The sequence below is a fragment of the Ambystoma mexicanum genome, chromosome 2q (assembly GCF_040938575.1).
Source record: "Ambystoma mexicanum isolate Mex_15411 chromosome 2q, UKY_AmexF1_1, whole genome shotgun sequence".
In the NCBI taxonomy this organism is placed as follows: domain Eukaryota; kingdom Metazoa; phylum Chordata; class Amphibia; order Caudata; family Ambystomatidae; genus Ambystoma; species Ambystoma mexicanum.
In genome coordinates, this window is record NC_090924.1 from 1,113,048,983 (window position 1) to 1,113,076,898 (window position 27,916).

General features: G+C 43.9%; 1 protein-coding gene across 1 annotated transcript in view; it reads left to right on the plus strand.

Moving 5' to 3' along the window:
* Positions 1-12,974, plus strand: part of LOC138569976 (probable acyl-CoA dehydrogenase 6) — a 908,321-nt gene extending 895,347 nt beyond the window's left edge. Inside the window, exon 9 of the mRNA XM_069648472.1 lies at positions 12,671-12,974. Coding sequence (XP_069504573.1) covers positions 12,671-12,764 — 94 coding nt within the window. The 3' untranslated portion in view covers positions 12,765-12,974. The remainder of the gene's footprint in view (positions 1-12,670) is intronic.
* Positions 12,975-27,916: the final 14,942 nt, after the last annotated feature.

Below are 27,916 nucleotides of genomic sequence, written 5' to 3' on the forward strand. Positions count from 1 at the left end.
AGGGGAAACTCCTCCCTCTCAATCAACAGGGCCATGTGATATCCTGGGCTGTTGTGTGGGTCTCTGAACTGTTAATTGAATCAGACTGCCTTTTGGGAAAGCAGGTGTTAATAATTTTCATTAATCAGCAAGCCTTTGAAGTCCCAGCTAGCTCAGGATCCTTTTGCAACTCCTGAAATACCGTTCTCCTGTCAGAGTTTAGACCGCTAGCGCCGGTTAGTGTCCAATGCCGGTACTGCACCTATTTTTGGAAGCTGTCTTGAATTAATACATTTCAAAAAGAAAGGATTTTACTTGATAGTATATGATCCTTGCTTGACATGGCATTGATGTGGATCTGCAGTAGAGTGAAGTAGAACACTCAACCAGAGTTCGATTTTTGTTTGGTGGTTTCGGGCCCATGATCTTAGCAATTTTTGACATTAATAAAAACAGATTTTCAGCAGAACCATCTTTCTTTGCACTGGTGGATGACAGGTCAGGCGACCATTTTGGTGTGCGCAAAACTCCGTGGTTTTCCTGGTTTCTGGCGCAATGTGGGCTTTTTCGGCCATCTTGGATTTTCTGAGCCCACAGCCCCAAATGTTGCAGTATAATAACTTGAACATGGGTCAAGACACCCAACAGTGTATACATTCATGCCACAATCAACTGTTGTTTCATATCCATCTTATTTTTAAGCGAATACAACTGTAAAAAACCAAACATATTTTTTGGTTTCTAAAATGATTAAAATTAAGACAAGAACAATTAAAGAAAGGGAAGTTCCTATCCAATGTATGGTGAATTCGTCACTAACCTTATATTTCTTCTATATGGTGCGGGGAGCCCTTTCTACGCATCTCTCTCTGTGTAGTGGGTCAAAAAGTGGGTAAGGTTACACACTTATATCTTCAGTCTTTTGCATCCATATTGTGATTTCCTATTTGAGCATGACCCAAAAATACAAAGCCAATTCTTTAGAATCTTTGCATTATTCATTATGCTCTTTACTAGTATTTACTTCTTGTAAATGTATCTTTTACCTTGTTTTCAGAACGGAGAGGTAAATACACGCGCCGCCTGTTGTGTTTGTAGATTATTTCCACTTTCGTTATGGATGTCGCATTGTCATGCGGGTTCCATTTCACTCGCTCAGCATTTGTGTCTGCAAGTGGATCATAATTGTTACTAAGGGCTAGTATCGTATTTTTAGGAGAGCAGCTTCATATTTCTAAAGGCAGGTCTGACTTACTTTGTTCTACGCCTCGGTAGCTCCCGGCATTTTCTCCGTGTCTTTCTCATACAAACGAGAAGATCGTGGGATCACGTGACGGATGTCTTTTTGTTTCTAACATAATGACGTCATCGTGTTTTTTCAGTCTCTCCGCCATCTTTAAAGGTCTAAAGTAGGATTCAGGTGTTTTGACCGGCCCATTCATTTTCTGGCCGTATTACTTAAATTAATTTCATTTATTTGTACTTAATGCATTTGTTATTTGCGTGTAATTAAAAGGTACAGATTTCATCAGTCGGGAAGACAAAACGTAATTTTATAGGACTTGCGTGTGAAATCTGTTCATCTTGTGAGTGCAGGGTCTAATAAAATACTGCAAGAAGAATCTAATGTTAATTTAGGTGCGCAGATGGTAGTTAAATCATACCAATATAGGTACTCCATGAATAAATAAACCCCATTCAATGGCGATGTTTAGGCCATCTTTTAGTTTAGATGGTAAATCCATTTTTGTTCCAATTTACGTAATTGCATATCTCGATCTCACCACGAGGGTGTGCTGGGACAGTTTCAATTATAAACCAAAATATATCTTCTTGGTTGTGGCGTGCCTTCGTGTAATGTGCCAACAGTGGTTTGTCTATTATGGCATTTTTTACACATGACCGGTGTTCACAAATTCTTTGTCGCACCAGTATTTTTGTTTTGCCTATGTATAGCAAACCACAGGGTCATTTTATGCCATAATTTGCCCACTTGGTGTTGCAGTTTGTAAATGATTTTAGATTCCATTTCCTTCCTTTTAAGTCCATATCTTTCATGTTACTCGTCAATCGACATACAGAGCAGTTGCCACATTGACCTGTGGAAGTCCCCACAGGGTATTTTGTGTTGGAGGACTCGTTCTTTTTATATTAGGGTATGTATGAACCAATTTGTCCTGTAAATTCGGCATTCGTTTGAATGCGAACCAGGATTTGTTGATATAAAAGTCCTCACCTGTTATCATTCCCCAATTTTTTATGATCAATCTACGCAGGTCGTGACTAATTGAAGAAAAAGTGGACACACATGTAATCTTTCCTTCTATGATTTTTGGTTGTTTCACTAGACAATCTTGTTAGTTTTTGTGTTGTGCCTGTTTTAACTATCTGCGTATAATGTGGGCTGGGTATCCTCTTTGTTTTAGTCTTATACTTAGCTGCTTGCTGTTAGTTTCGTAATCATCTTTAGTACTACAATTGCGCATGTGTGTATCACTTACATTATTACTGTAGATACTGTTAAGCAGTGATTATGCAAGACGCCTGACTAGCATACTGTGCGGCTCACTTTAAAGGCCTAGATCAACACCATCAAGGGTGGCCATTCCTGTCTATTTAGGATGCAATGTAAGTGCAAAGAACCATAGATGTTTGCTGGAGGGCGGGGCAGAAGAGCAGCATCTAAACATTTTACTACTGTGCCATGCTGAAGACCAGTTGGCGGGGGTATAGACAGCCATACAACCAAGAAATGTAGTGTTACTGTATAGGAGCAAGTAGACGGGTCCCCGATTACCTTACAACTTGGCTCATGCAGTATGGCAGATAGGTGAGTATTTGGCAAAACTGTGCTAGAAGCAGGAGACTTGGGGCACAAGTACATATTCCGTTTAATTTTAGGCTATAGAGCCATCACATATTTTGCAGAGATGTATCAAACTCCTTTATCAAATGTTTGATTCTCGTTGAGTCAAATTGGAGTTGAGTTTGCTTGAATGTGTACTATAATCTATTCAAGACTTTTTAGCCCAGTGTGGTTGACTATATTGATCCAATTCCCAGTGCTACCTCTGCTTATGACTCCATGGGACAAGAATAGAACTTTCAATGCCCAGACAATTTCAGTGGAACTGTCGAGCCATTGTCAGACTTATTGCCATATTATGATGTACTAGTGCAAATGAAAAGACTATACATCTCCCCGAGTCTTATACCAGCATTCTGCCTGCCTCGCTTATCAGAACAGATTGTTTTGTGTCAAAGCAAGAAGGCCCAAACAAAGTTGACTATCAACTAATACAGCAAGCCATAGAGGGAGAATATACATGGCCGGAATGTGACACAGGTTCTGGCTGGTGAGAACAGCCAAGGGAATTCAATAATTTCCTAGGGCAGCATACCACACAATTTAACAAGACGCACCTCTGAAAGATGGTGAATTATCAATAGATTCCAGATATCCTTTATTTCAGTAACATGCCATGTCAGTGGCCATGATTCACTATTTGAGATAGCAGTTTTCAAGGCACTTGAGAATCTTCTGGCTGAAAGTCGACTGACTGGTGTTTCGTTCAGGCCGGTGCTGCCCCAGCTGCAAAATCAGATTCATTTATGTAAGCATCCCATATCACGCACACCTGTTAGGGCTCATCAAATCACAGCCAGTGGTTTCTATGCACTTCTCCAGCAGCCCTATAATGAGTGCAGCCAAGACTTAGTAGATAGCAGTCAAGTAACAGTCAAGTAACAAAAAAAACTAGTTTAAGGAGGAAAGACATGTACTATCCCCAGTTTCAATTCTGACACTTCATTCTACAGTTGGACATTTTCTTCATGATTTATGTTAATGATAGCAGAGGGAAACCTCATGCTTTATATAGAGGTCATATTCAAGATTGTTCCTTCATTTGTTTTTCACGTAGAACACCATTGTATGCAAATGAATTAATGCAAGGAACACATGCATTCTCTGCTATTGCCATTGATCGGTCCTATGAACAGAATAATGCATCCAATAAAAGTGTGGCTGTAGGTGAGGCAGAAAACCAGGCATATCTGTGTTATTACTATTATATGGTTTCTGTTCATAAGATGGCCTGCTTAGTTGAAGAATTTGAGAAATTAACAGAGGAGATGGGACCCGGATGAGCTTCCTCAAGGGGCCATAAAGCATTCACAGATGATGTATGCAAAACATGTCAAGCCTCTCCACGCGCAGTAGATGATGTGGGAAACCTTTTCAGTGTAGCCACCTGTGATCTTACTGTACTAGACAGTAGAATTATAGTACACACAGCATTGGCAGATACAGTGCACATGAATGAAAAACCTTGAGCTAACCAATATGAGACATGTCAGTGAGAGGCTTGTTAATCAAACGCATCAAACACCCTTAAAAATTGAACAAACTCTATATTTTCAGACATCCTCCAATCGGTGCAAAGTAGAAAAAAACGCTGAAAATGACATCACTAAAGAATAACTAGAATTTACATTTAATCCCAGCTACATAATGGCGCTCTGGATGACTTCTTTTGGCATGCAAATCAAGCCTATCCTCTAGCACTTTCAAAGATAGGGAGTTGAAGAACTGGAACAAAGTCTGATTCATTGCACTGTCTAGGAGAGCTCGCTCATGGGAAAGAAAATACCTCTAATTGGTCACCATTTTTGATGGTGTAGCCATTGTCAACATGCTGCAACCAGGGTTTTGCAAAAGCATTCCAAGAGTATGTGACTAAAGTTTTTATGCCCTACATCAAGTCACAGCTTCAATCTGTAGCAGGAGTAGACATAGGCCTGAAAGCTCAAAGAGAGACACACGCAGCAAATGGGGAAAGGTGTTCAGAAAGTCTGGTTCCAGAAAACTGGCAAGAGTTTCTCCTGTAAGAAAGGCATGCCATCAAAGTAAAACAGAAACAAGTGATCACGGTTGAAGGGTGTTTATTAAACTTTAAAACGGGTGTGATAAACGCCTAATCTAAACCTAAATTTAAGATGGGACCAAGCTACAACCATCTAATAATAATAATAATAATAATACAGTCCTAGTGGAGTCTAGTCAAATAAAAAGGGCCTGTACTAAAAAACCTATTGCCAGTCCTTACTGCTATGCTACAGAATAGTATGGGATAATGTTCACAAGAAAAGAAAGTGTTCAGAAAATGATAAGTCAAGATGTTAAGGCCGGGGTGTCTCCTTCCCCACGTTTTTTACATGGAACAAGACAGGACTCTTGAGCATAGGACACTCCTGGGCTTCTCTGTCACGAGCTTACAGTTCCTTTTCCTCAATATCAGGGGCTTCTGTGCCCAAGTCTCTTTCATGCAAAAGTCTCTTGCTTCAGAGGGCCTGATATGCTATTAACAACAAAACAAAAAGGTTTCTTCTGTTAATTTTCACGTTGGGTGATTACCCTTCACCCTTGGAGCCCCCTCAGCCGGGCTCCGATCCTTCTCTCACGATAGCCTCCCTCAGTCGGGCTCAGACCAACAACTTCACTGTGGCCATCCCTCTGTCGGGTTTACGCTTGTCACAATGTTCAGGGTTGTATCACTATGCACCTCAAGTTGCTGGCATCCGTCAGTCGGGTTCACGTTTGCCATTCTCACACAGTTCACTTTGTTTCCTTACAAATGCTGAATTCACTTAGCTTTCTCCTGGCATCCCTCAGTCGGGTTCACACTTGCCACAGTTCCAAATTCAACAAAGTCATTCTAGACCCCTTAGGTTCTTCCCTTTACCTAAGTCTGGGTCTTGGCTCCGAGTCAGGCTTTCTCTTAAGCACCCAGTCAGGCTTCACTTTACTTCCACAACGTGTCAAAGACTTTTGACTGTACAAGGAGTTTAGCTTGACCATCGTATGACCACTTTGACACCTCATGCCAGCCTCCCCTGAGGCCTCTTGAAACTTGTAGCTTCCACAAAGTTAGTTCAACACATTCTCCTTGTTTAGGAGAGGGGTACCAGTCAGAGCCCATTCGAATGAGCACCCTTGTGGCGCCAATCCACTCTTTTTCTGGTCCATTTACAAAAGACCTCTGTCTAATATCTTTGTTCTTCATATACAATATTGTCACTGCAACCTTGAGCCTAGCACAGTCCGGTCTACTATCCGTTTCCTCCGACTCCTTGGCTGTGCTAACTCGCTGGCTTCTCTTTTGCCACTGCAGTCAAGGATGCTACCCCGATGCAACCGCTTCTCCCCCCCCCCTGGCTATCAGAGCAGGAGAGTCCCATGTACCGCTGACATTTGTCGCACCATTCACCAGCTGTGATTCCCGGTCATATATTTCCTTTCTCAGAGGCTTTGCGGGTCTGGGTTGAAAAGGGCAAGGGCAATTCCCTACTTGTCTTCCTTTCAGGTCTTGCTGCCTTTCTCCTCCATTTGAACTGCTGTCCCAGAATGGCTGCTTCCTCATGCGTTCGGCCTTGCTCAAAGTGTGCTCTCGTGCTCCGCCTTTCATCCCTGTAGGGAAGGGAAAGGGCAGTCAGGTGTGTGTAGTTATTGGCAGTTGCCTGACTCTGCCTGACCCTTGTGTTGGGACATGTCAGATTTTCCCAAGGAATCATAGCCCCCGTATTCCCATGGGGATTCTTCATACCTCCTAGTTCATTGACCCTCGTACTACGGGGGTTGGTAAATTTGGGAGGGTGAGAATTGTGGGGTTTGTGAAATGAATGGGAAAAATCCATAAAATAATGTGTAGGTTTGTTGAGGGAATGACTGGGATTGTCATGAAATGAGTACGGGGGATTGTGGGAACTGTAGTTCTTTGTCAAATCAGACAGAGTTTGGGAAATAATAATCAGAGGGATGGGGAGAAGAATGAGTGGAAGTGCTGTCATGATGCCTACCCCCGGGCATCAGGACCAAGCCCATCAGCTCCGGGAGCAGGCCTCCAGATACTTATTAAAACACCAACAGCCCCATCTGGGGGCTGTTTGGGTTCAGTCCTGGCGCCAGGCTCATCATAGAAATCAGTCCTGGCGCCATAGGCGCCAGGCTCATAGACTTTACTTACCTGATGCAGACCGTGCTGCTAGTGAGTCCAAGCCAACGTGAGGCCTGGATGGGACTATTTTATTACAGGGACTATTTTTTACTTGGGCGTGGTTCTATGGAACTTCTGACCTGGAACTACTTTGGAGGCTATTTAAACCACACCCGAACAACAGCACACGCTTCGCGTTATTCTGCATCCAGCAGCGTAACGCTCACCGTGCCTGCAGTCTGCATCCAGTCTTCGGCCACGCCGCCTCGGATCTAGGATGAATCTACCTTTCTGCAAATAAACCTCTTCGGATGTCATCACCACAGTTGATGGAACTGAAATTACCTCTGGGCCTGTAACTCATTCCACCACAGAGATGACATTGTTGGGTCAAGATGGGCATCGAGAGACTATTGTCTTTGATTTAATCAAAGCCCCGCAGTTCCAAATAATACTGGGGACACCTTGGTTGGAAACACATAATCCTAGTATTGATTGGCGAAAGAAGATAATAACCTTCCTGGGTTGTGCACACACCTGTTACCTGGAAAAAACTGATGTATCCAGTTTAGCCATGGGAGCTGTCCTGTCCCAGAAGGATCCTGAAACCGGTCAACTTCACCCAGTAGCATTTTGGTCCAGAAAGTTCTCGGCACCCGAGTTAAACTATGCGGTTACCGATAGTTATTAGCCATCAAATCTGCCTTCAAGGCTTGGCTGCATTACCTTCTCGGTGCCAGGCATACCATTCCTGTAATCACTGATCACCGGAACTTGCAGTATTTAAAAACAGCCAAAGCCCAATCGTTGCGCCAACTTCGATGGGCATTGTTCTTTGCCGAGTCCGATTTCGTGATCACTTATCAACCAGGCTGTAAAAATGGCAAGGCAGATGCCTTATCCCGAATAGGGATGGGAGAAGCATATGCGAACCCGGAACCGGTGCCTATAATTTCAGAACAAAGAATTCTAGGCATAACTACTCTACAGACACTAGAGGATATTCATGTAAAAATCCAACAACTCTTCGATCCAACAGCCCTGCAGGACTGGGTAAAGAAAGGGCCGGACTACTCAGTCATCAATGACCTACCTTATTATCAAGGGCGACTATTTCTACCACACAAGGAACTACAAGAACTAGTCATCTCCAATTATCATGACACCCTGATGGAAGGGCACCCAGATATTGCAAAAACTGAAGCTAAAATTAAGAGACAATTCTGGTGGCCCACCTGGCGAAAAGACGTAAAGTCATTTGTGATGTCTTGTGGCATTTGCGCCCAAAACAAAAGTCAGAAGAAAAAATCAGCTGGCCTTTTACAACCTTTGGATATTCCACCTACACCATGGCACACCTTATCTTTACACTTTATTACAGATCTGCCTCCATGTAATGGCTGTAACACCATTCTAGTTATTGTGGATCTTTTTTCCAAGATGGCCCACTTTATTCCTTTAAAGGGATTACCTTCTGCTTCAATTCTAGCCAAGGAGTTCCTCGAAAACATTGTTCGAATACACAGATTTCCTTCTGTATTGGTCTCTGACCGAGGTAGTCAATTCATTTCACATTTCTGGAAGAAATGTTGTCAATTGGCGCAAATCGACGTGAGGTTGCAACCAGTCACCATCCCCAGACCGATGGTCAGACGGAGAGGACCAACCAGACTCTTGAACAGTACCTACGTTGCATGCTACACCAGACCGAAAGTAATTGGAAAGATATTTTATGGATTTCCGAGTATGGATACAATAACTCTGTACATTCAGGAACCGGACAAAGCCTCTTTTATACCATATATGGACATCACCCTCAAACCTCAGAACTAGATTCGCCTCAGCACTTAGAAATGCCCGCAGTTAGACATTTGCACTCTACTATTACACAAGCCTTTAAGGAGGCAACAGAAAATTTGAAACAAGCAAAAGAGAAATATAAGAAAAATGCTGATCAACATAGAAGTGAAACTCCACAATACCAGATTTGGGATCAAGTTTGGCTGGCTACAAAACACATACCTTTTAATCCTAGATATTTGGAACCTTACACCATTAAGGCCATTATCAACCCGGTGGCCGTCAAATTGGAATTACCCTCTAATATGCGAATTCATCCTGTCTTTCATGTTTCAATTTTAAAACCAGTTCAACCAGGAACAAGATTAACCAAACCACCCGACCCCATCTTGATAGATGGAGATCCTGAATTTGAGGTAAAAAATATCCTGGACTCCAAGATGGTTAAATCAAAACGTTTTTATTAAATCGATTGGAAGGGCTGCGGACCACAAGAAAGGTCATGGGAGCCTAGTGACCACGTTCATGCACCTAGATTGGTGAAGAGATTCCATCGGGACTTCCCAGACAGACCAGGGCCAAGGGGAAGAACAACTTTAGGAGGGGCCTTGGGGGAGGAGTGCTGTCATGATGCCTACCCCCGGGCATCAGGACCAAGCCCATCAGCTCCGGGAGCAGGCATCCAGATACTTATTAAAACACCAACAGCCCCGGCTGGGGGCTGTTTGGGTTCAGTCCTGGCACCTTAGGCGCCAGGCTCATCATAGAAATCAGTCCTGGCGCCATAGGTGCCAGGCTCATAGAATTTACTTACCTGATGCAGACCATGCTGCTAGTGAGTCCAAGCCAACGTGACGCCTGGATGGGACTATTTTATTACAGGGACTATTTTTTAGTCGGGTGTGGTTCTACGGTACTTCTTATCTGGAACTACTTTGGAAGCTATTTAAACCACGACCGAACAACAGCACACGCTTAGCGTTATTCTGCATCCAGCAGCATAATGCTTACCGTGCCTGCAGTCTGCATCCAGTCTTCTGCCACGCCCGCCTCGAATCTGGAGCTCCTAAAACAAAGAGGAAAGAAAAGGACAAGGTTAGAAAACAAACTATTTTCGAATTCCTCACCTGATTCCGGATCCATCTCGCCTCCGGACCTGGAAAGAACATCATTTCTGTACGCGTCGCATCTCCAGCTGCAGCGCCACACCATACTCACCAGTCCTCGCAGCATCTTTCGATACGGCGCTGCCTCCATCATTTCTTCGCCAAACTCCAGCACCTATGGGAAAAAAGAAAACGACAAGGTGAGCCGAGAAAACCAACAAATATAACTCTTATCACCATAGACTTACCTGATTTACCACCGGAGGCATTATTCTATAACTCTCCACATCTGCCGCACCTGCTAAGAGAGAGAAAACAACACGTTAAACACGTGCAACATTTACCAGACAGCGTCGGGTAATACAGACTCTTACCTGAGCGCCACCAGCTGCCACGAGAGCATCTTCACGCGATCTCAGCTGCGAGATAAGGAAGGAAGGGGGGAGAAGAGTGAAACACCGGACATATTGAACTCAATGAACTTGATACTTACTGGACCTTGCCAGGAACCTCAGAGTCAATACTCTCCGGAACTCTCCCACGCCTTCAAACCAGTGAAATAACTGGCATCAACGCGCCCCTGCAATCCATGCAGGATGGAGAGCTCATCTTTCAAGAATATAAGGTGAGATTGCTGAGAGGGCGCTTCGGAGGTGATTAGTTGGGAGGACTGGGGGGGGTGCCATCACTTGAATCCACGGGTGGCTAAATCCATCCCTCCACATGCAGGAGAATACTTCTACGGGTCAAGCAGACAAGATTAGGAGGGCCAGTCCAGTCAGTCATCTCTGCACTACGCAGCACGTTGGTGGAGACCGCAGTCATCCGGATTCGACCGATGCCCCTGTGGGAGCCAGGTGAGCGTAACAAGTACTCGGGTAGGCAACCAGAAAATAGGGATTCTGGGAGATGTAGTTTCCCATTACAATGGGGTCTGGGTTCCTAATAGGTTTACCAGGTGAGGAGGGGTTGCTGGACTCTGGTAAGGGATATTCATTGGGTGGATGGGAGGTTGATTTGGAACAGCCTATAAAAGCCTCAGGGACTTCGTCATCTTCCCCGGTATAATACCACATCTCAGCTGGGGCATTCCCCGAGCACAACCCTGGGTTCCCTACCCAGGTGATCCTCCCTTGCTCATCCACCCCCAGGGTTGGGATCTGACAGCGCCAGCCCTTCCCTGGCCACCTGAATAAGGGATTCTCTGGGTCTAATCGAGAGAACACCCTTTGTCACAAACAGTTAATTACCACAAATCATTTTTTTGTGCTTTGTATAAATCCTCAAGACGTCGTGAGACTGGCTCCATGCTCACATGAAGAGGCACACAACTTCATCCCACTCCACCAAAGTGATGCTGGGCAGCAAGGCTTCAATAAAGCCCTTCTATGAGCTGTATACACTGTCACAGCTCTATCCATAACATTAGCATATATTCTGAACATTGCTGAGCTATGAGAATCTTTTGGAGTTTGGAAGAACTTCTGGTTGTTTGCTGCTCATGAGTTAGTAAGTACTCTCCGTCATGATCGCTGTATCGCTTTGCCAATATTCCACAGAATAACTGGTGTTAACAATATCCTTTTTTAGAGGCATAGGCTAATGGACCACTTGAGACATCTGGAGTGCATATGGATATGTCCCCTCCGCATTCTGTATATTGGCCGACAGGCCAACTCAACCGAATAGCTGAAACTATTGCAGAGCTTCATAGATTTTCATATAACAATCCAAGCAGCAAAGAGCATGTTGAAGAGGCAGGAAAGCAGCTCTGAATGCATAAAGGTATAGCAAATGACAATTCACCTACTGCACAGGGTGCAGCCATTAGGGGTAAAATGGAGTTGCATACCAGGCTTTCCACTGCTGAGACCAAAATACAATCACATGACCACAGCCCCCCTTACCGATAAATTGGGGGTTGAAGAAGATGGATCTGTGCATGGGAAATATGCTGGTCAATCCTACCAGAGGTCAAAAGAGCTTGTGGTTAACTGCAAGGAAGTTGGACACATTGCAAGTGTTTGGAGTCTTCCCTACAGTGTACTGCTCTTTGTCTTTGTGGCACAGTTGGTAATGTTTAAAGATACAGAATTTAGTCATAGGCACCCCTCTGCGAGAACGAACATGGCCCATCGACCTGTTCTTTGGGAAGATACCCACTCGAGAGTCCGCAGCCACACTTTAGCTCACTGTACCTTTCACAAATGGAAAATATCCATTTGCATATCTGTCTTTGTCCCACCCACATGGGCAGTCGAGCACTGAAATGCTATAGCAATTCCCTTCTGAACAAGAGTACCAACAGCAACCCCATACACGTGTTTCATCCTTGTTGAGCATTATCAGTGAGGTGGAGCTGTGCCTCCCTGAGCACAGTGAGCAAGGGGTCCACGTCTGGATGACCCAGGGAAACCTAGGATGACTAGAACTAAGGCCCTTGAAAGAATCAAAATGTAGTCATAGAGTCTTGAGTGGGTACCTTTCCAAAGAACATGTTAATGGGCCGTTTTTGTTCTCACAGAGGGGCGCCAATGAACTATTTTTTGATTGTTTAAGGGACTTAGGATCTGCAGCCATATACACCTGTGTTGTTCTATGAAATAGCTCTCTCGCACTTATGTTTTTTATGGAACAAATATCACAATAATGACAATTCTGAGTCGGATGAAAATACTCTTTAAATGGAAAGTACTGACTGATTGAGATACTAGAAAAATGTGTTTTTACTGCAAATATATGGTTGTGTTCTCATGCTTTTTATTCTATTTTTCTTTCTCATTCATACAGAGATTCGCGATTATTATCAATAGGAGCTGGAGCAGATGAAGTCATGCTTTCAATCATTTGCAAATATATGGGAACTCTTCCAAGTAAAAAGTAGTACTTTGCAATGAGCTGTCATTATATATCAAAATGTCAAAATTAAAGGCTTTGTTTTTTAATCTAGATTGTGATCAAATAGAATGTTATATAAAAATGTGATAACTAGCAGTAATCCAATGATGATACATAATTAGGTTTCTTGATAGCAGTCCAAACAAAACGTATTTGGAAGACAAATAAAACTGTCAAGTGACTTCCCAAGTTTTGTAAAAAATGGTTTCATAGTGTCTTTTTTCAACTGTCTTTTTCATGTTTGTGTTTTCACTGAACAGTGTTTGTGTTGGTTACATGCCACGTTTTTGCCACTACATCAATTGGATTTGATTAACCTGGTTTTGAATACAAAACTCTGTCATGATAACATCGCTATTACACAGTCATTCATTTTGTGAATATGTCCTTTGAGTAGTATAAAGGAGAAAGCACTTTAGAATGCCATCTTGCATTGTTACAATATTTCATCATCTTTAGAGAAAGCTGCCTGAGATTTGAGACGGCCAATGCCACATAGTAGAAAAGCAGATTCCATTTGTAGGTGAAATAATTTGTAGGGGCCTCAGTCGTAACACAATTTTGTGGACCAGAAAATTCCATTGAGTAATTTTGTCTGAATGTTCTATGAAAAAGGGTTTTAGTTGAAAGAAAAAAAAACTTTGATATTTAAGATTTGAAGATTTAAAAGGTTTGCATTTATAAAACTGTTCGGTTGGTTAAAGAGCTCTGAACACTCTAAACACTTTGTTGATCAGTTATTGGAATTAGTTAAACACTTTAATGATATATTTTATTTACAAATGTCTTGCATTTTACAAAGAATCAGGAATTTAAAATAATCTTTACAGTTTATTTGAGCGTTTTGTATTTGCCCTAAGTCGTATGGGATACGATTTCTATTTCCATTAGCTATTTTTGTTATTCATGCCTAGTACGAACTGTCGCTACATGCGTGTGAAACGCTTTGTCCTGGATAGATTGTGCAACCTGGAGATAAAGTGACATGAGATGGATAATCCGCACTCTGGGACTACCAGAGTTATTTCCTAGGTTCAGGGTAGGGCTTAAAGAATTTGGTACCACCTGCTCATACGTTTGAGTGTAGTGCCTCCATCGGGGGAGTGATAGAAGAGCATGCTCCTGAATTACCGAGCTGTAATCGAAAGATGTAATCATCCAAATACATGTACAAATTCATACAGTTGAAGTCAGAGAACGTTAATGAAGCAGTTACACACAGGTGTGCACTTGGAGGCTTTTTCAGGTTTAACCCATAGAGTTGAAATTAAAAATAAATGACCACAACCGTGGTACAAAAAATATTTAAGAAATAACAAGCACTTTTTTCTAATAAGGTGCAGTCCTTACATTTTACCTATAAATAAATAAGCATCAAATATAAATATAAATTTGTGTATGTATATATATATATTTCTGAGGCTTGTGGAATCTGCTTAGATCACATGCTGTGCATAGGCCGACATCTAGTGGAAGCTGCGGAGTATTACAGTTTGTTTTTCGAAAGTCGAAAATGGGCGTCGACACAGGCGTGCCAGTAATACTATCCCTAGTGTGACGTCCACTGTACCCAAGATCCCTCACGCGTCTAGGATCCTCAGATTGTTTTTTTCCGCCATACTGGTCGGAAGCATCTTGCGGAGTTCCCTGGCCTTAGCCATACTTTTGCTGTTATTATAATTATAATTCTTATTCATTCCCTTCCCCACCCCAACGTCGACCCTCAACCTCGACGGCGGCTGGAGAAGTCATCGACCGTCGACTGCTGCACGACGGATCTGGGCCTCGGAAGGCCGCTGGCCTCGGCCCGGGCCTAGTAGGCCGCTGGCCTCGGCCCTTACAAGTAGGGAGAGTGGGGGGTGGTACATACTCTTCACTCTTGATATATAGTTACATTTTATATATTCCTACACTTAGCAGCCCGCTGCCTTAAGGTGCGTATGGAGGGTACCCCTTTTCAATTCTGCCCCAAGTGCAATCGCAAATACCCTTGGGTCGACAGGCACGCCACGTGCAATCTCTGCTTGCCGAGGGATCACCCCGAAGCGAACTGCAGAGCGTGTAGTAGGTTTAAACCTAAGACACTTAAGGACCGTTCGACAAAGCGTTGGGCCCACCACGCCAGGCAGGAGGCCATGGCAGCGGAGGGCGCCTTCAGCGATGGCAGCGACGCCGTACTTTCGGACGGCGAGGGCATCACGGCGTCGAAAGACAGCCGGCGAGCGCAGGTCCCCGACCTCGGAAGGTCGTCCGGCAGGGCGGCTATGGGGAAGACCCCCGGCGACGCAAGCGCTACACACCTAACACACACTAAACACACTAAGACCAACCGGACCTCGACGACGTCGACTTCCCGGAAAGAGGCACAAAAAGAACGGTCCGACTCGGTGTCCTCTGGGCGCTCTCGATCGAGATCACCTCACGACGCAAGGCAATCATCCACTCTTGCCAAGAGTGCCTCGCTACACACATTAACGGAAGTTCGATCGTCGGGAGACGAAGACGACTTCCACCCCCAGGCCGTGCTCCAAGATACCGAGACCGCGGTTAACACCAGTGAGGCCCCACAAAAGCACACAGATACCTCTCCAGACCCTCGGCGCCAAGCGTCGAAAGTCTCTGGGGCCTCCAAGGGACAGGGAAAACATTTTTCCACGCACGGGGAGGGGGGGAAACAGCGGAAAGCACAGCCTTCCACTCCTGTAAAGCCATCCTCTCACCCTAGGCAGACAAGCAAACACAAGTCTACCCTTGAAAAGTCCCATAAATCATCACCTACTAAAGTAATACCCTGTTCCAGGGAATGGTCCAGTGAAGACATAGACAGGGTTATGTCTAGGATGTCTTCCTTGGCTGATTTTTATAATAAGAACCCAGAACATTTTCTTTCATATAACCCTCAAGGGGCCACACCCTCAGGCTCCTCCGATCCTATCCCGCTAAGTAAAAAGCCCCGGTTCGAAAGACCTGAACCCTTCGAGGTTCAGCCTTACTCCACTCCATATTCTACTCCACTCCCCAGTTACCAGGGACAAGTTTTCCCTGAAGAAGACCAGGAGTTTGAAATTATGGAAGAACAAACCGGGACAGATTACTACGCAGAGGATGAGGACCTGGAGGAGGGAGAAAATGAGCAGGAAATTTACAGAGTAGATTCCCCAGTACAAAGCGAAGCCCCAGTTACCGACTCTCCAGTTGATAACCAGCCCCTCCTTAACGAGGTTCTCGCTCGAGCAGCGGAACATTTCCACATCGACACCCACGGTGTACAGGAGGAAAGGGACTTCGCGGAGGAGTTTGTAGGAGAAAGGAGACCGGTCGCTCAGACCATCCCTATCCTCAAATCCATCCAACGAAGAATAGATCCTTCCCTGGTGAATCCTAACCTCACCAGAGCTGTCAACCCCAGAATTGAAAAGATTTTCCGGGCAGCCCAGTCTGACCCTCTGTATATAAGGGGACATCTTAAACCAGATTCCCTAGTGGTTACCAACACTAGAAAAAGGGCTGGCACGCCCTTATCTTCATCAGAAGCTCCTCCCGACAAGGAGAGCAAAAAACTTTACGGGTTTGGCAGGAAGGTAGCCTCAACGTCTGCCTACCAAGCAAGGATTGCGAATTCCACCACCCTGTTGGCTAGTTACAATTGCCATCAATGGGAAGAAGTTGCGGCGCTCATTGCCTCTGCTCCAGAACCGTTAAAGGGCCAGCTGGCTCGGATCTCGGCAGAGGGGAGAGCCGTGTCTGGTTGCATTTTAAAAGCAACTTTCGACGCCGCTGACAACGCAGGGAGATTGATAGCAGAAGGTACTGTTATCAAGAGACATGCGTGGTTACGGCAGTCGGGATTCAAGACAGAAACCCAGGCTTCTTTAATAGACAAGCCAGTGGAACCCGACCTATTGTTTGGGAAAGCGGTCGAAGACGCACTTAAAAATGCCAAAGATGAATATGAGACTCTCAAATCCCTTGGCCAGCTTACCAACAAACCCCCTAACCAGAGGGGGAACAGTAATTTTCGTCGCCCACGCGGCCAAAATTCACAAAAAGGCAACTATGCCCAGGGACAGGGTACACAATGGAATAACAACCAGCAGTCTACCCAGAGTTACGGCAGGGGTAACAAGAGAGGTCGTGGAAGAGGCAGAGGCAGCCCCAACAAGGGAGGTGGCACGCCTCCACCAAAACAGTGACGCTCAGTTCAGGGTCCCTTGTCACGCAACCCCAGTAGGGGGACGCATTTCCACCTTCACCCAAGCTTGGGAAGGGATCACCTCAGACAGATGGGTGCTGTCAACAGTATCCACAGGATATTGTATAGAACTACTGCAGCGTCCCCGGAACCATCCTCCACGACAAAGAGTGCACTCCCTAGAGCATCAAAGGATCCTTCTCGAGGAGATCGCCATTCTGCTAGAAAAGGACGCGATAGAACTCGTCCCAGGACACCAGGTAAACAAGGGTATCTATTCAACTTACTTCCTTGTGCCAAAGAAAGATTTGACAATGCGCCCAGTATTGGACTTACGGCCTGCCAACAAGTATGTCAAGCCCCAAAAATTCCGTATGACCACGCTACAAGAGGTAATCCCCCTCCTAAAAAAGGGGGATTACATGGCAACCTTGGATATGAAAGATGCTTATTTTCATATTTCCATGCTCCCAGCGCACAGAAAGTACTTGCGCTTCAAGGTGGACAGTCGCCACTACCAATTCAAGGTACTGCCCTTCGGGATAGCTTCAGCACCAAGGGTATTCACCAAGGTACTGGCGGTGGCAGCTGCACACCTACGCAGGGAGGCAATCCCGGTGTACCCTTATCTGGACGACTGGCTCATAACGGGGGAAACCCCAGGAATTTGCAGGTCAAACATTCAGAGGACTATCGACCTCCTCCACGAATTAGGCTTCTCTATCAACGAGAAAAAGTCAAGTCTGGTGCCAAGCACCTCAAAACAGTTTCTAGGAGCTATCCTAGATACTCAGAAAGGATTGACCTTCCCTTCGGAAGAGAGAATTCGGAATATACTTCGGCAAATTCCGCATTATCAGTCAGGTCAACAGATAACAGTACGCAAAGCTATGCGGTTACTGGGCATGATGGCGTCATGCATTTACCTGGTCCCCCACGCGCGTCTGCGCATGCGTCCCATGCAGGAATGGTTGGTGAAACAGTGGTCTCAGGCAAGTGGTCAGTGGGACGATCTAGTGGTCGTTTCGCCAACACTCGTACAGAGCCTACACTGGTGGACAAGAGAGAATCTCGCAAAGGGGAAACCCTTTTACGATCCCGAAGTACAAGCCGTGGTGACTACAGATGCATGCCTGACTGGGTGGGGAGCTCACCATCTCCACCACACAGCTCAGGGTCTCTGGTCTCACTCAGTAACCAAGAACCACATCAATCTGCTAGAGCTTCTGGCAGTATTCCGAGCGCTAAAGGCGTTCGAGCCCCATCTACTGAACTTGTCGGTGCAGGTCAGGACGGACAGCACGACAGCCATGTTCTATCTGAACAAGCAAGGGGGGACTCGTTCGCCAAATCTGTCCAAGCTTGCCCAGAAAATATGGATATGGGCACTCAGACGGAACATCTTCCTGTCATCACAACATGTTCCAGGGGAGCTCAATTCCCTAGCGGATGCTCTAAGCAGAGACTCCCTCCCAGAAGAACACGAATGGGCCCTTCACAGAAACGTAGTAGAAAATCTCTTCTCTCAGTGGGGTTTCCCCACTATAGACCTATTCGCCACAAGCGAAAACAAACAATGCCCAGGATTTGCATCCAGGTTCCCCCAGCCGGACTCCCAAGGGAATGCCCTGTGGATGAACTGGTCAGGGATGTTTGCGTACGCTTTTCCACCAACTCCTCTCATCAGGAAGGTGGTGTACAAAATGAACAAGGAATCGATGACGCTCATCCTAGTTGCTCCCATGTGGGCGAGACAACCATGGTTTCCACACCTACGCAGGATGGCGGTGTGCGAGCCCATCAGACTCCTATCCTGGTACAACCTACTGTCCCAGCAACAGGGTCAAACAGTGCATCAGGAACCCAACTATATGAACCTAGCAGCATGGCTCCTGAAGTCATAGAGTTTGGACATCTCAAATTACCACAGAGGTGTATGGACATTCTAAAGGAGTCCAGGAAACCAAATACAAGGCACTGTTACTTTGATAAGTGGAAAAGATTCGTTATCTGGTGCCAGAATAAACAAATCAACCCAGTTGATTGCACTCCTTCCAACGTTGTGACATACATGCTCCACCTGCTGGATGCAGGGTTGGTTTTTTAACTCGCTGAAAGTACACCTGGCAGCCCTCTCGGCTTACACCACATCCCATAACAAGGTCTCGTGGTGGAAAGTACCAGTGGTTAAAGCCTTCATGGAAGGAGTAAAGAGACTTCACCCTCCTATTTCGAACCCACCGCCAGGATGGGACCTCAACGTGGTGCTAGCTAAGCTCATGGGACCCCCATTCGAACCCATGCATAAAAGTAGTCTCAAACACCTGATTTATAAAACGGCCTTCTTAGTAGCCATTACCTCCATAAGAAGGGTCAGTGAAATTCAGGCTCTGTCAGTGCAGGATCCTTTCTTTACTATCCACAAGGACAAACTGGTTTTACGCACACACCCTAGGTTCTCACCTAAATTCATATCCAAGTTCCATGTAAACCAGTCCATCGAGCTTCCGGCTTTCTTCCAAAACCCGCAAAGCTCGGCTGAGGTGAAACTACACACCCTAGATGTGCGTAGGGCGGTCCTATACTATGTAAATAAAACCAGACCGCTAAGGAAAACAGATCAACTGTTTGTCTCCGTAGCTACAGGCAGATAGGGGGATCGCGTCTCTAAGGGCGCTATCTCGAAGTGGATTATCAACTGTATACAGCTGTGTTACTCTCTTTCTGAAAAGACTCTGCCTTTTACGCCAAGGGCACACTCTACTAGAGGCTTTGGTGCCACTCTGGCTTTCATTGCAAATGTTCCCCTCGACACCATTTGCAAAGCAGCGACTTGGAGCTCTATTCACACTTTTACTCAGCATTACTGCATTGACACTCATTCCAAGACAGATACACAAGTGGGACAAGCGGTTCTAAGACACCTGTTTGCTCATGACCCTTCTCACATCCCACCTCCTTCTGCTGGTACTGCTCGCTAATCTATGCACAGCATGTGATCTAAGCAGATTCCACAAGCCTCAGAAGGGATACATTACTCACCGTAATCGTATTTCTGATGCTTGTATCTGCTTAGATTCACATGCGACCCACCCTTCCTCCCCTCCGAGAGAAGGCGCATGATTGCTTGTAGTCTTACCTTTCTGTCTATCTGCTTGGATTATCTGTACTCACGCTACTCCTCATGCTTCCTCATGTCAGAAAAAATACAATCTGAGGATCCTAGACGCGTGAGGGATCTTGGGTACAGTGGACGTCACACTAGGGATAGTATTACTGGCACGCCTGTGTCGACGCCCATTTTCGACTTTCGAAAAACAAACTGTAATACTCCGCAGCTTCCACTAGATGTCGGCCTATGCACAGCATGTGAATCTAAGCAGATACAAGCATCAGAAATACGATTACGGTGAGTAATGTATCCCATATATATATATATATATAAAATAAAAAATATAAATACGAAAGCAGTTCTTGAATAATAAACAGTCAGTTTCAACTTTGAAAGCATTATGCCAATATCAGTAAATTCAACAACAGTGGGCATGAAATATATGAATGTTGTATACATCCCACAAATGCAGTCTCCTATGTTATTAAGATAATGTTTTCTTGGCACGTTGTCCTTTCCTAGTTTCCTTTTGATACCTCTCCTTGGAAACACAATTTTGATTAATGTCAATTATCAAAATCTCAGCCACTTGTTTTCACTTAAACATAATTTGAAAATATGTCTGATGACACAACGATTAACCTTAAATGTTAAGTCTTGCTATAAGGTGGCTGGGAACTGCCAAAATAAAACGAACACCGTGAAAAACGAAAAGCAATAGAAACATCGAAAAATAGAAATAGGAAAAGAGATGAGGATACCTCCTCCTGGATTTCTAATGTGCTGGTATACTCGATGTCTGTAGCTGGTGTGACTATTTTACTTCAGAATTGAACTGTTTCTCTCTGCCGGGAAGACCACACAAGACCAGCCATTAGGGGGATGGACAATTAGTCAAGTAGGGTCAGGTTTCTGATATGGTGTTCATTGACATGTTTATTGTCCATCAAGAACCACACTGATGTATACCACCGGTACAGTGGAAGAGTATAATAAGTAATCCATTACAGTACATTATAGTAGGCACCATGGCAATTGGGGAACACTTTACACTGTAAAAACTAACAACATTAATGTGCAGCTCAGTATAGTTAATGCCATTGCATTTAAATGTCTACATTTTAATTGCAAATGTATGTTTTACCCTAAGTAGACATACAATACATTTGTAGGACACAGCTATTTTTTAATTTTGTGACCCTGATTTTAAAGGTAGTTGCACCCTTTCACACCATCTCCTCAAGGTTGAAAACTACACTCTGTGGTGTTAGGGTCAGAAGACAGTGTTTGGATGTGCAGCAGAAGCATACCTCACCATGGAAGAACACTGTCTGGTTGGATGGAACAGTACAGCTGGCTGAAATAGTGTGTACGCCCTCTTGTCAATTCACACTCTTCCCCCAGAAGCATCATAACTCATCATACTCGCAGGCCTGACTTCTCGGTGGGATAGGCATGACTTAGTTGGTAGCTTGGGAAGGTGCTCCGGGGAGGCAACCAGGTCCAACCTTGGATACGAAGGCTGATCTGTTGCAACAGAGTCAGTGGTTTGGAGGGTAGCTTCATGGATAGAATCAGAGGTTTCAATGACTGGCACTAAACCCTCTTTCCCCAGTCGCACGTTTAAAGGACTGTCTGGCTCCTTTGGGTTTTCAGGAATTGATTCGGGCCAGTTTGCAAAATAACCATCTTCAGTGTTCTCTGTTCTAATCTCCCCCCTCAGACTTGGGGTGGTGGTTGTGTTTCAAATTTTTGTTTCAATTAAACTTTGGAGGATGCACTGGTGGTTTCATAATTAGGAGATGCTATGTTGCCAAACAGTTTGTGTGCTTCTGTGTCTCTTAGATCAAATAATTCCAACATTTTGATTCCTTAAAAAAACTCTTGAAAACTTGTCAAAAAGGAAATTGTCAAAATGGTGGGAAATTAAAACTTTTTAAAAAATCAAAAAATTGGCCGGATTGTTACTGCCCTCAAAATATGCATCTTTCCCTCTAATGTTGAAAAAAACAGAAAAGCTCTTAATGAATGAGAACAACCTTTGGTTACCACTTCAAATTAAATGAGAGGAATTATCAATGAATCAAAGTACATACTGTACGATCATGCAGGAAATCTCACTGATAAAAATAAACAGAAAAAAATCACTGTTCTGGAAGGAACATTTAAAAATGATGACATATTGGGCAAAATATAGAATTACTTTTCAGAAGATATTAAAGCAAAAAAACAAAAGTTTTAAAAGAGATTAACAAGATTACAATAAAGGAAGAATGTTTACCTTCAAAAGAAACATGACCACAAATACAGAAAATTATTATTATAATGAAAATGCTTCTAAAATCACAAACACTAAAACTCTAGATATAACATCTATGAGTGAAAATGACATTGACCTAAAGAAGAAAGAGGGGAGGAGGCAAAAAGAAGAGTAGACACAAACACTCAGGCATGATAGCCAGATTAAGCAATACTCGAGAGTACAACAAGAAGACATAAAATGTAACTTATCAAATCTTACCATATCACCACACCTTGAATCAGCACTTTCTAATGGGCTTTCATTCAGCCCAAGCAATTACAATTATTATATGCAAATTCATATTGATTTGTACAAATTCTGTTTCAAACTCAACCTAACTTGGAATAAATGGTTCCATGTCATTGCGCAGACCTCCTTTTTTCCGACGGGTATATTGCTGTTGGAGTTTTGCCGAAAAACTGACATTTTTTGTAATTATTTTTGGGGGTTCCCCCACTAAGCCCCCCTTGAATTTTTTTTAAAAAAATTCCCTTCAGACCCAACCCTTTATTTACCCTCTCCAACCCCCCCGCCCCCAAAAATGTAAATGGACATTTTCATCAAAACTCCTGCGCCAAAACACCCGTCGGAAAAGCGGGTGTCGGAAAAAGGATGCAATACCGAATAAACAACTACACAAGCTATAATTTCTAATATGACAATCAAATTTGTAGAAGAGACACTTACCTTATTTGTTATAGATGAAGATATCATTGAAAGCTGTACAGCAGAATTTGACATACCAATGGACCACAGTAAACAGCAAACTTAAACTCAAATCAACATTTGGCAATGTAATTGACATGTTCAACAGTCTTGTCACCAAAGATCTGAGACAAATTCAACATAGCAATAGCAGTAAAAACAGAATGCTATACAATCTTTCTAAAATATTGCACTAAACAGAATACAAAAAGACAATATGATCATTATCAAACCAGCGGACAAAGGTGGCAAAATAGTCATTATGAACAGAAACGACTGCATCAAGGAAGCCACGCCACAGCTCAGAAATGCCAACTTCCAAACAATCCAATTCAAGAAATGTCTACTATTTAGAATGCTAACTTGAAAAACGGTGACAATTTAAGTCTGTTAGATGATGACGAATATAATATGTCAGTTGGACAACCTGTATTATGAATAATTTATTTCATTCCAAAACTACATAGAAAATATGTTTTATTTCCGCAATGCTGTTCAATAATCAATTGGATCAGCTCACTGACAAAACCTACATCAGAATATATTTATATATTTGAACTCACTAGCCTAATCTTTGCCATCCTACATCAAAGACACTAAAGATGTCATAAACAAGTTGCAAGAAATAACCTGGCATCAAGATTTTAGTTTGGTAATACTGAACATAACATTGGGCCTCATTACGAGTCTGGCGGTAACCGAGGCGGTAAAACCACCTGGTTACCGCCGGACTCGTATTACCATTCCGCCTCCGTGATTCCCGGAATTACCGGGGCATTACAACCCCGGTTTTCCGGGAATCACGGAGGCGGAATGGTGTTAATCCCCATTCCCATTGAGTCCTATTGGACTCAATGGGAATGGGGATCATGGAAACACCGGCAGCATCTCGTAATGCTGCCGGTGTTTCCTCGTCCGCCTGCAGGCGGGCGGTGTTAAACCCGCCAGGTCAAACCTGGCGGGAACATCACCTCCCACCTGCAGGAGTTGGGATCAGGCGGTCCGGAAACAACGGTGGCGGCGGGTTTACCGCCACCGTTATTTCCGGACCGCCTGATTTGTAATGAGGCCCATTATATGCCAGTATTGTACAGAAAAAAGGAATTGCTGTTTTTGAAAATGTTCTTATCAAGATACATTTCATTATATTTCCATAATACAATGATACTTGATATGCTCAAATTTGCATTAAATCAGAACATTTTTACATTTATTGATCTCATCTACAGACCAGCCCAAGACACAGCAATGAGATCAAAATATGCATTCCCTTATGCCAACCTTTTCATGGAACTATGAAACTAAACGTGCCTGGCAACATCTGTTTCACCAATAAGATCATCTATAAGGGTTCTTTCATAGATTATATTCTATTGATTTGGAAAGGGGACGCAATCACATTAAAGAATGATGTCCACTATCTTACCAGCAATGAAAATAACATCAAGGTGACCATGAATTAAAGCACAGAAAGGATGCAATTTTTGGTCGTGGAACTGCATGTACAGAACAATACGATTCACACCACGATATAAGGTGAACCCACAGCAGGTAGTATAATTCTTTGTCCCAAAAATCAACCGTTCAAGAAATGCTATTAACAATATTCTGTATGGAGCATTTCTTATGTGAGAACCACAGATTACCTCATTCTTCTCTATTCACAACTTTCGTAGGCCCAAACCAGTCGCACAAAGATTAACACATTTGTCGATGTGTGTAAACCAAACTCAAACACTGCATATTATTACCCAAGAAACTATGAATGTATTCATTATACAGATAGTTCCATGTGTTCAAAGTGTTGTTTTTAAAAAACGTATAACAACATCTTGATATACAAACAACAGTTACTCTTATTCTTCATGGTTTAGTGTACTACACAGTGGCATACTTCTTATGCCATGAAATCATTGATTCTACGCAAACACAATAATTGAAGTTCAGCTTGCGTTTACCTTGCCTGTTTCAGACCTAGTTCCTGTCTCGCACTAGCAAACAGGTTTTTAAATCCCTGCCTCGCTAGGTGAGACGGTTTCAGCAGGTAGAATTAGCAATATTAGGCGCACAGGCACTACCTGAGCCTTGTGAGAACTGTATTCAGAGTATAAACATCTGATCTGCTAGAAATGTAACTGACACCGTCTACTACATATGGCAATGTTTACTCTCCAAGGTGTGAGAAGCCCGCCGATTGTCTGCATACTCTATGGTGAGAAATTTGTATTACACTGTATACGGTTGCAACTGATTAATGATCCACCCACTTCCATAGAAGAACCTGTGTGGCTTACACTATAAAAACCCTGTAAGGCCAGGAAGGGGGTTGCTGCGCCTTTATACAGTTTGATCATTAGTTCTGTGTCCTATCCTGTGGATTACCTGTCTGCTGCCTTGCTGACTGCAAGTAAAGATGCTTACCCATCTACCTGAAGAGTCTATGGTTTGTTTGCCACAACAGATTGGTGCCTGCAATGTTGGATTCGTGCTGCCCTGTGGTGAAAACCAGTTATCACCGGATGAGACTCTCAGTGGTCCCAGATGGCCTAATGTAATGGTATGGTATGGTATTGGTAGGGTAATGTTTATATATATAGCGCCTATACACAGGCAAGTGTTTCAAAGCACTCAAGGAGGGAGGAAACACAGGGGAAAAACAGTCACTCAGAGCCCTTGAAAATCAGAGACGATAAGATTATTTTGTTTGGAGAAGTGGATCGCTGGCAGGTGCACCCGTAGAGTCTAGGGACGTAGGTGGATGAAATATGATTGAAGAGCCAACAGAAAACATAGTTTGGTGGGCACAGCTAATTGCATTGCTCTCTGTCATGTTTATGTTCCGTTTATCGTGTCTCTAGTAAATGGGAACTCGGATGCTAGAAACTGTCTGTTAATTTGGGAAACAAGTTGGGAAGGTACCGTACCTAACTGTTAATCAGTGCTGATAAAGAAATCAGGAAGAGGCTGGCCACCGCAGTAATAAAGAAGCTGTAAAATCTAAGCGATGCACAACACTGAATCAGAATCAACAACATCCCAAAAATAATATCGGAAGTGTAGTGCAAGAAAGAGTCTTTAGTATGTGAATCTTTTATGAATGCAAAGAGAAAATACTGGATGCGAGCCCCGCTGTCTTGTATGATCCCCTCCCTCACCCGAACCTTGCATTTGCAACCTAGCTGCAACAACATTTTGCTTCTCTCTCATTCTGTCCTAGTACAGGAGCTGTAACAGGCTTTGCTTTCCTCTACGTGTGTCTTGTCCTCAACACTTACTTCCCTAGCCCTATCTCTGGAAGCTGGGCCACTCTTTACCCTGGGTATCGTACTGGGGACATGCACAGTGAGTGACTGCCTCTGCACAAATCACGGTTACTGGGATAGATTTGGCCAAAACTGGCATGTGTTTCTGAAATTTCTGTTATGGGGGAGAAATACAGATCTGTTGACTCCACCAGAACCTCTGAATAGTCATGCTACAAAGTTGCCAGCATGAGCCAGACTGGCTCTGCCAGCCCTGAGAGTGATAGCATTTAATACTGACAGAGGTCAACACGGACCTGGTTCCTCAATAAGCAATACCTTGATTCCCCTGGTGAGGATGTGTTAGTCAGTCTAGAAAGGTGCTGCTTCCTCCTAAATGAAGTCCAGCCCACTTCATGTACACGAACTACTCGCCCAAAACACAAACGTTTCTGGACAAATGGCACTACTATACTCAAGAAGATACACCTAGACAATTCTCTCGGGTAGGCACATTTGACCTAGATAAGATTGCAAATGAGGAGGACAGCCTACAGCCACTGTCAGTCCAACATGTCCTGGGCCACCTCTGCCACCTTCTATGAGTAACTGTTAAGACAGCCAGGGGGTTCATGAAATTGTTGCTTTGCTCATCCTGCAGCCCACTATGTAGATTGTGCTTTCAATGAAAAAAAGGTTTCATGATTGATTGATACTGGAGCTACCCACTCCACCCTGACAGCGTCTGACTTTCCCCATGTCATGTGTTTTGATGAATTTTTTAATGCTGTTGCTATTGGAGGTATGCCTATACCCCACCCTGTGTATCACCCTCTGTCTACCTCTCTGGGTCCAATCACGGAAGACCATGCTTTCTTGCTCAGCCCTTGTATACCTGTCAACTTCTTGGGTTTGGATCTACTTTACACAATGAGTTGTTCCATCTACTCCTTTTCAAAGCCAATGGAGGAACGTATCAACCCTGTCATTGAATCACTGCTCAAACAAAGAATTACTGTCCCCACTTGCAGCCCATACAACACTCTGACTCTCCTGATAAAGAAACCAGGTAAAGAGGTCTACCATTTCATTCAAGACCTGGGTGAAGTAAATGTTGCTGTACTGCCCACCTACCCACTAATCTAATCTTGCAACTATGTTGTCCTGCATTCCTGCCTCAGCCACACTTTACTGCTGCTAACTTGTACTCTGCTTTCTTCGTGACACCTGTACATCCTGACAGCCAGTACCTGTTTGCAGTTACTTATAAAACCTTGCAGTACACTTTCACTTGGCTCCCAACGGAGTACGTCGAGAGCCCCACCCTGTTCTCCCAAATCTTGAAAACAGACATTAAGTCACTCGAGTTCAAATGAGGGTCCATCCTGGTGAAGTTTTCAATGACCTTCTGCTGGCCTCACCCTCTCCAGAAGCCTGTGAACAAGATACTTTTGTGCTACTGACAGCTCTTGCCCATAAGAGTCACAAGGCTTCCCAAGATAAGCCACAGTGGTGTTTGCCTCATGGGCGATACTTAAGTTTATTGTACAATTGTCCTGGTAGCAGTTAGATGGTGCTGTGGAAC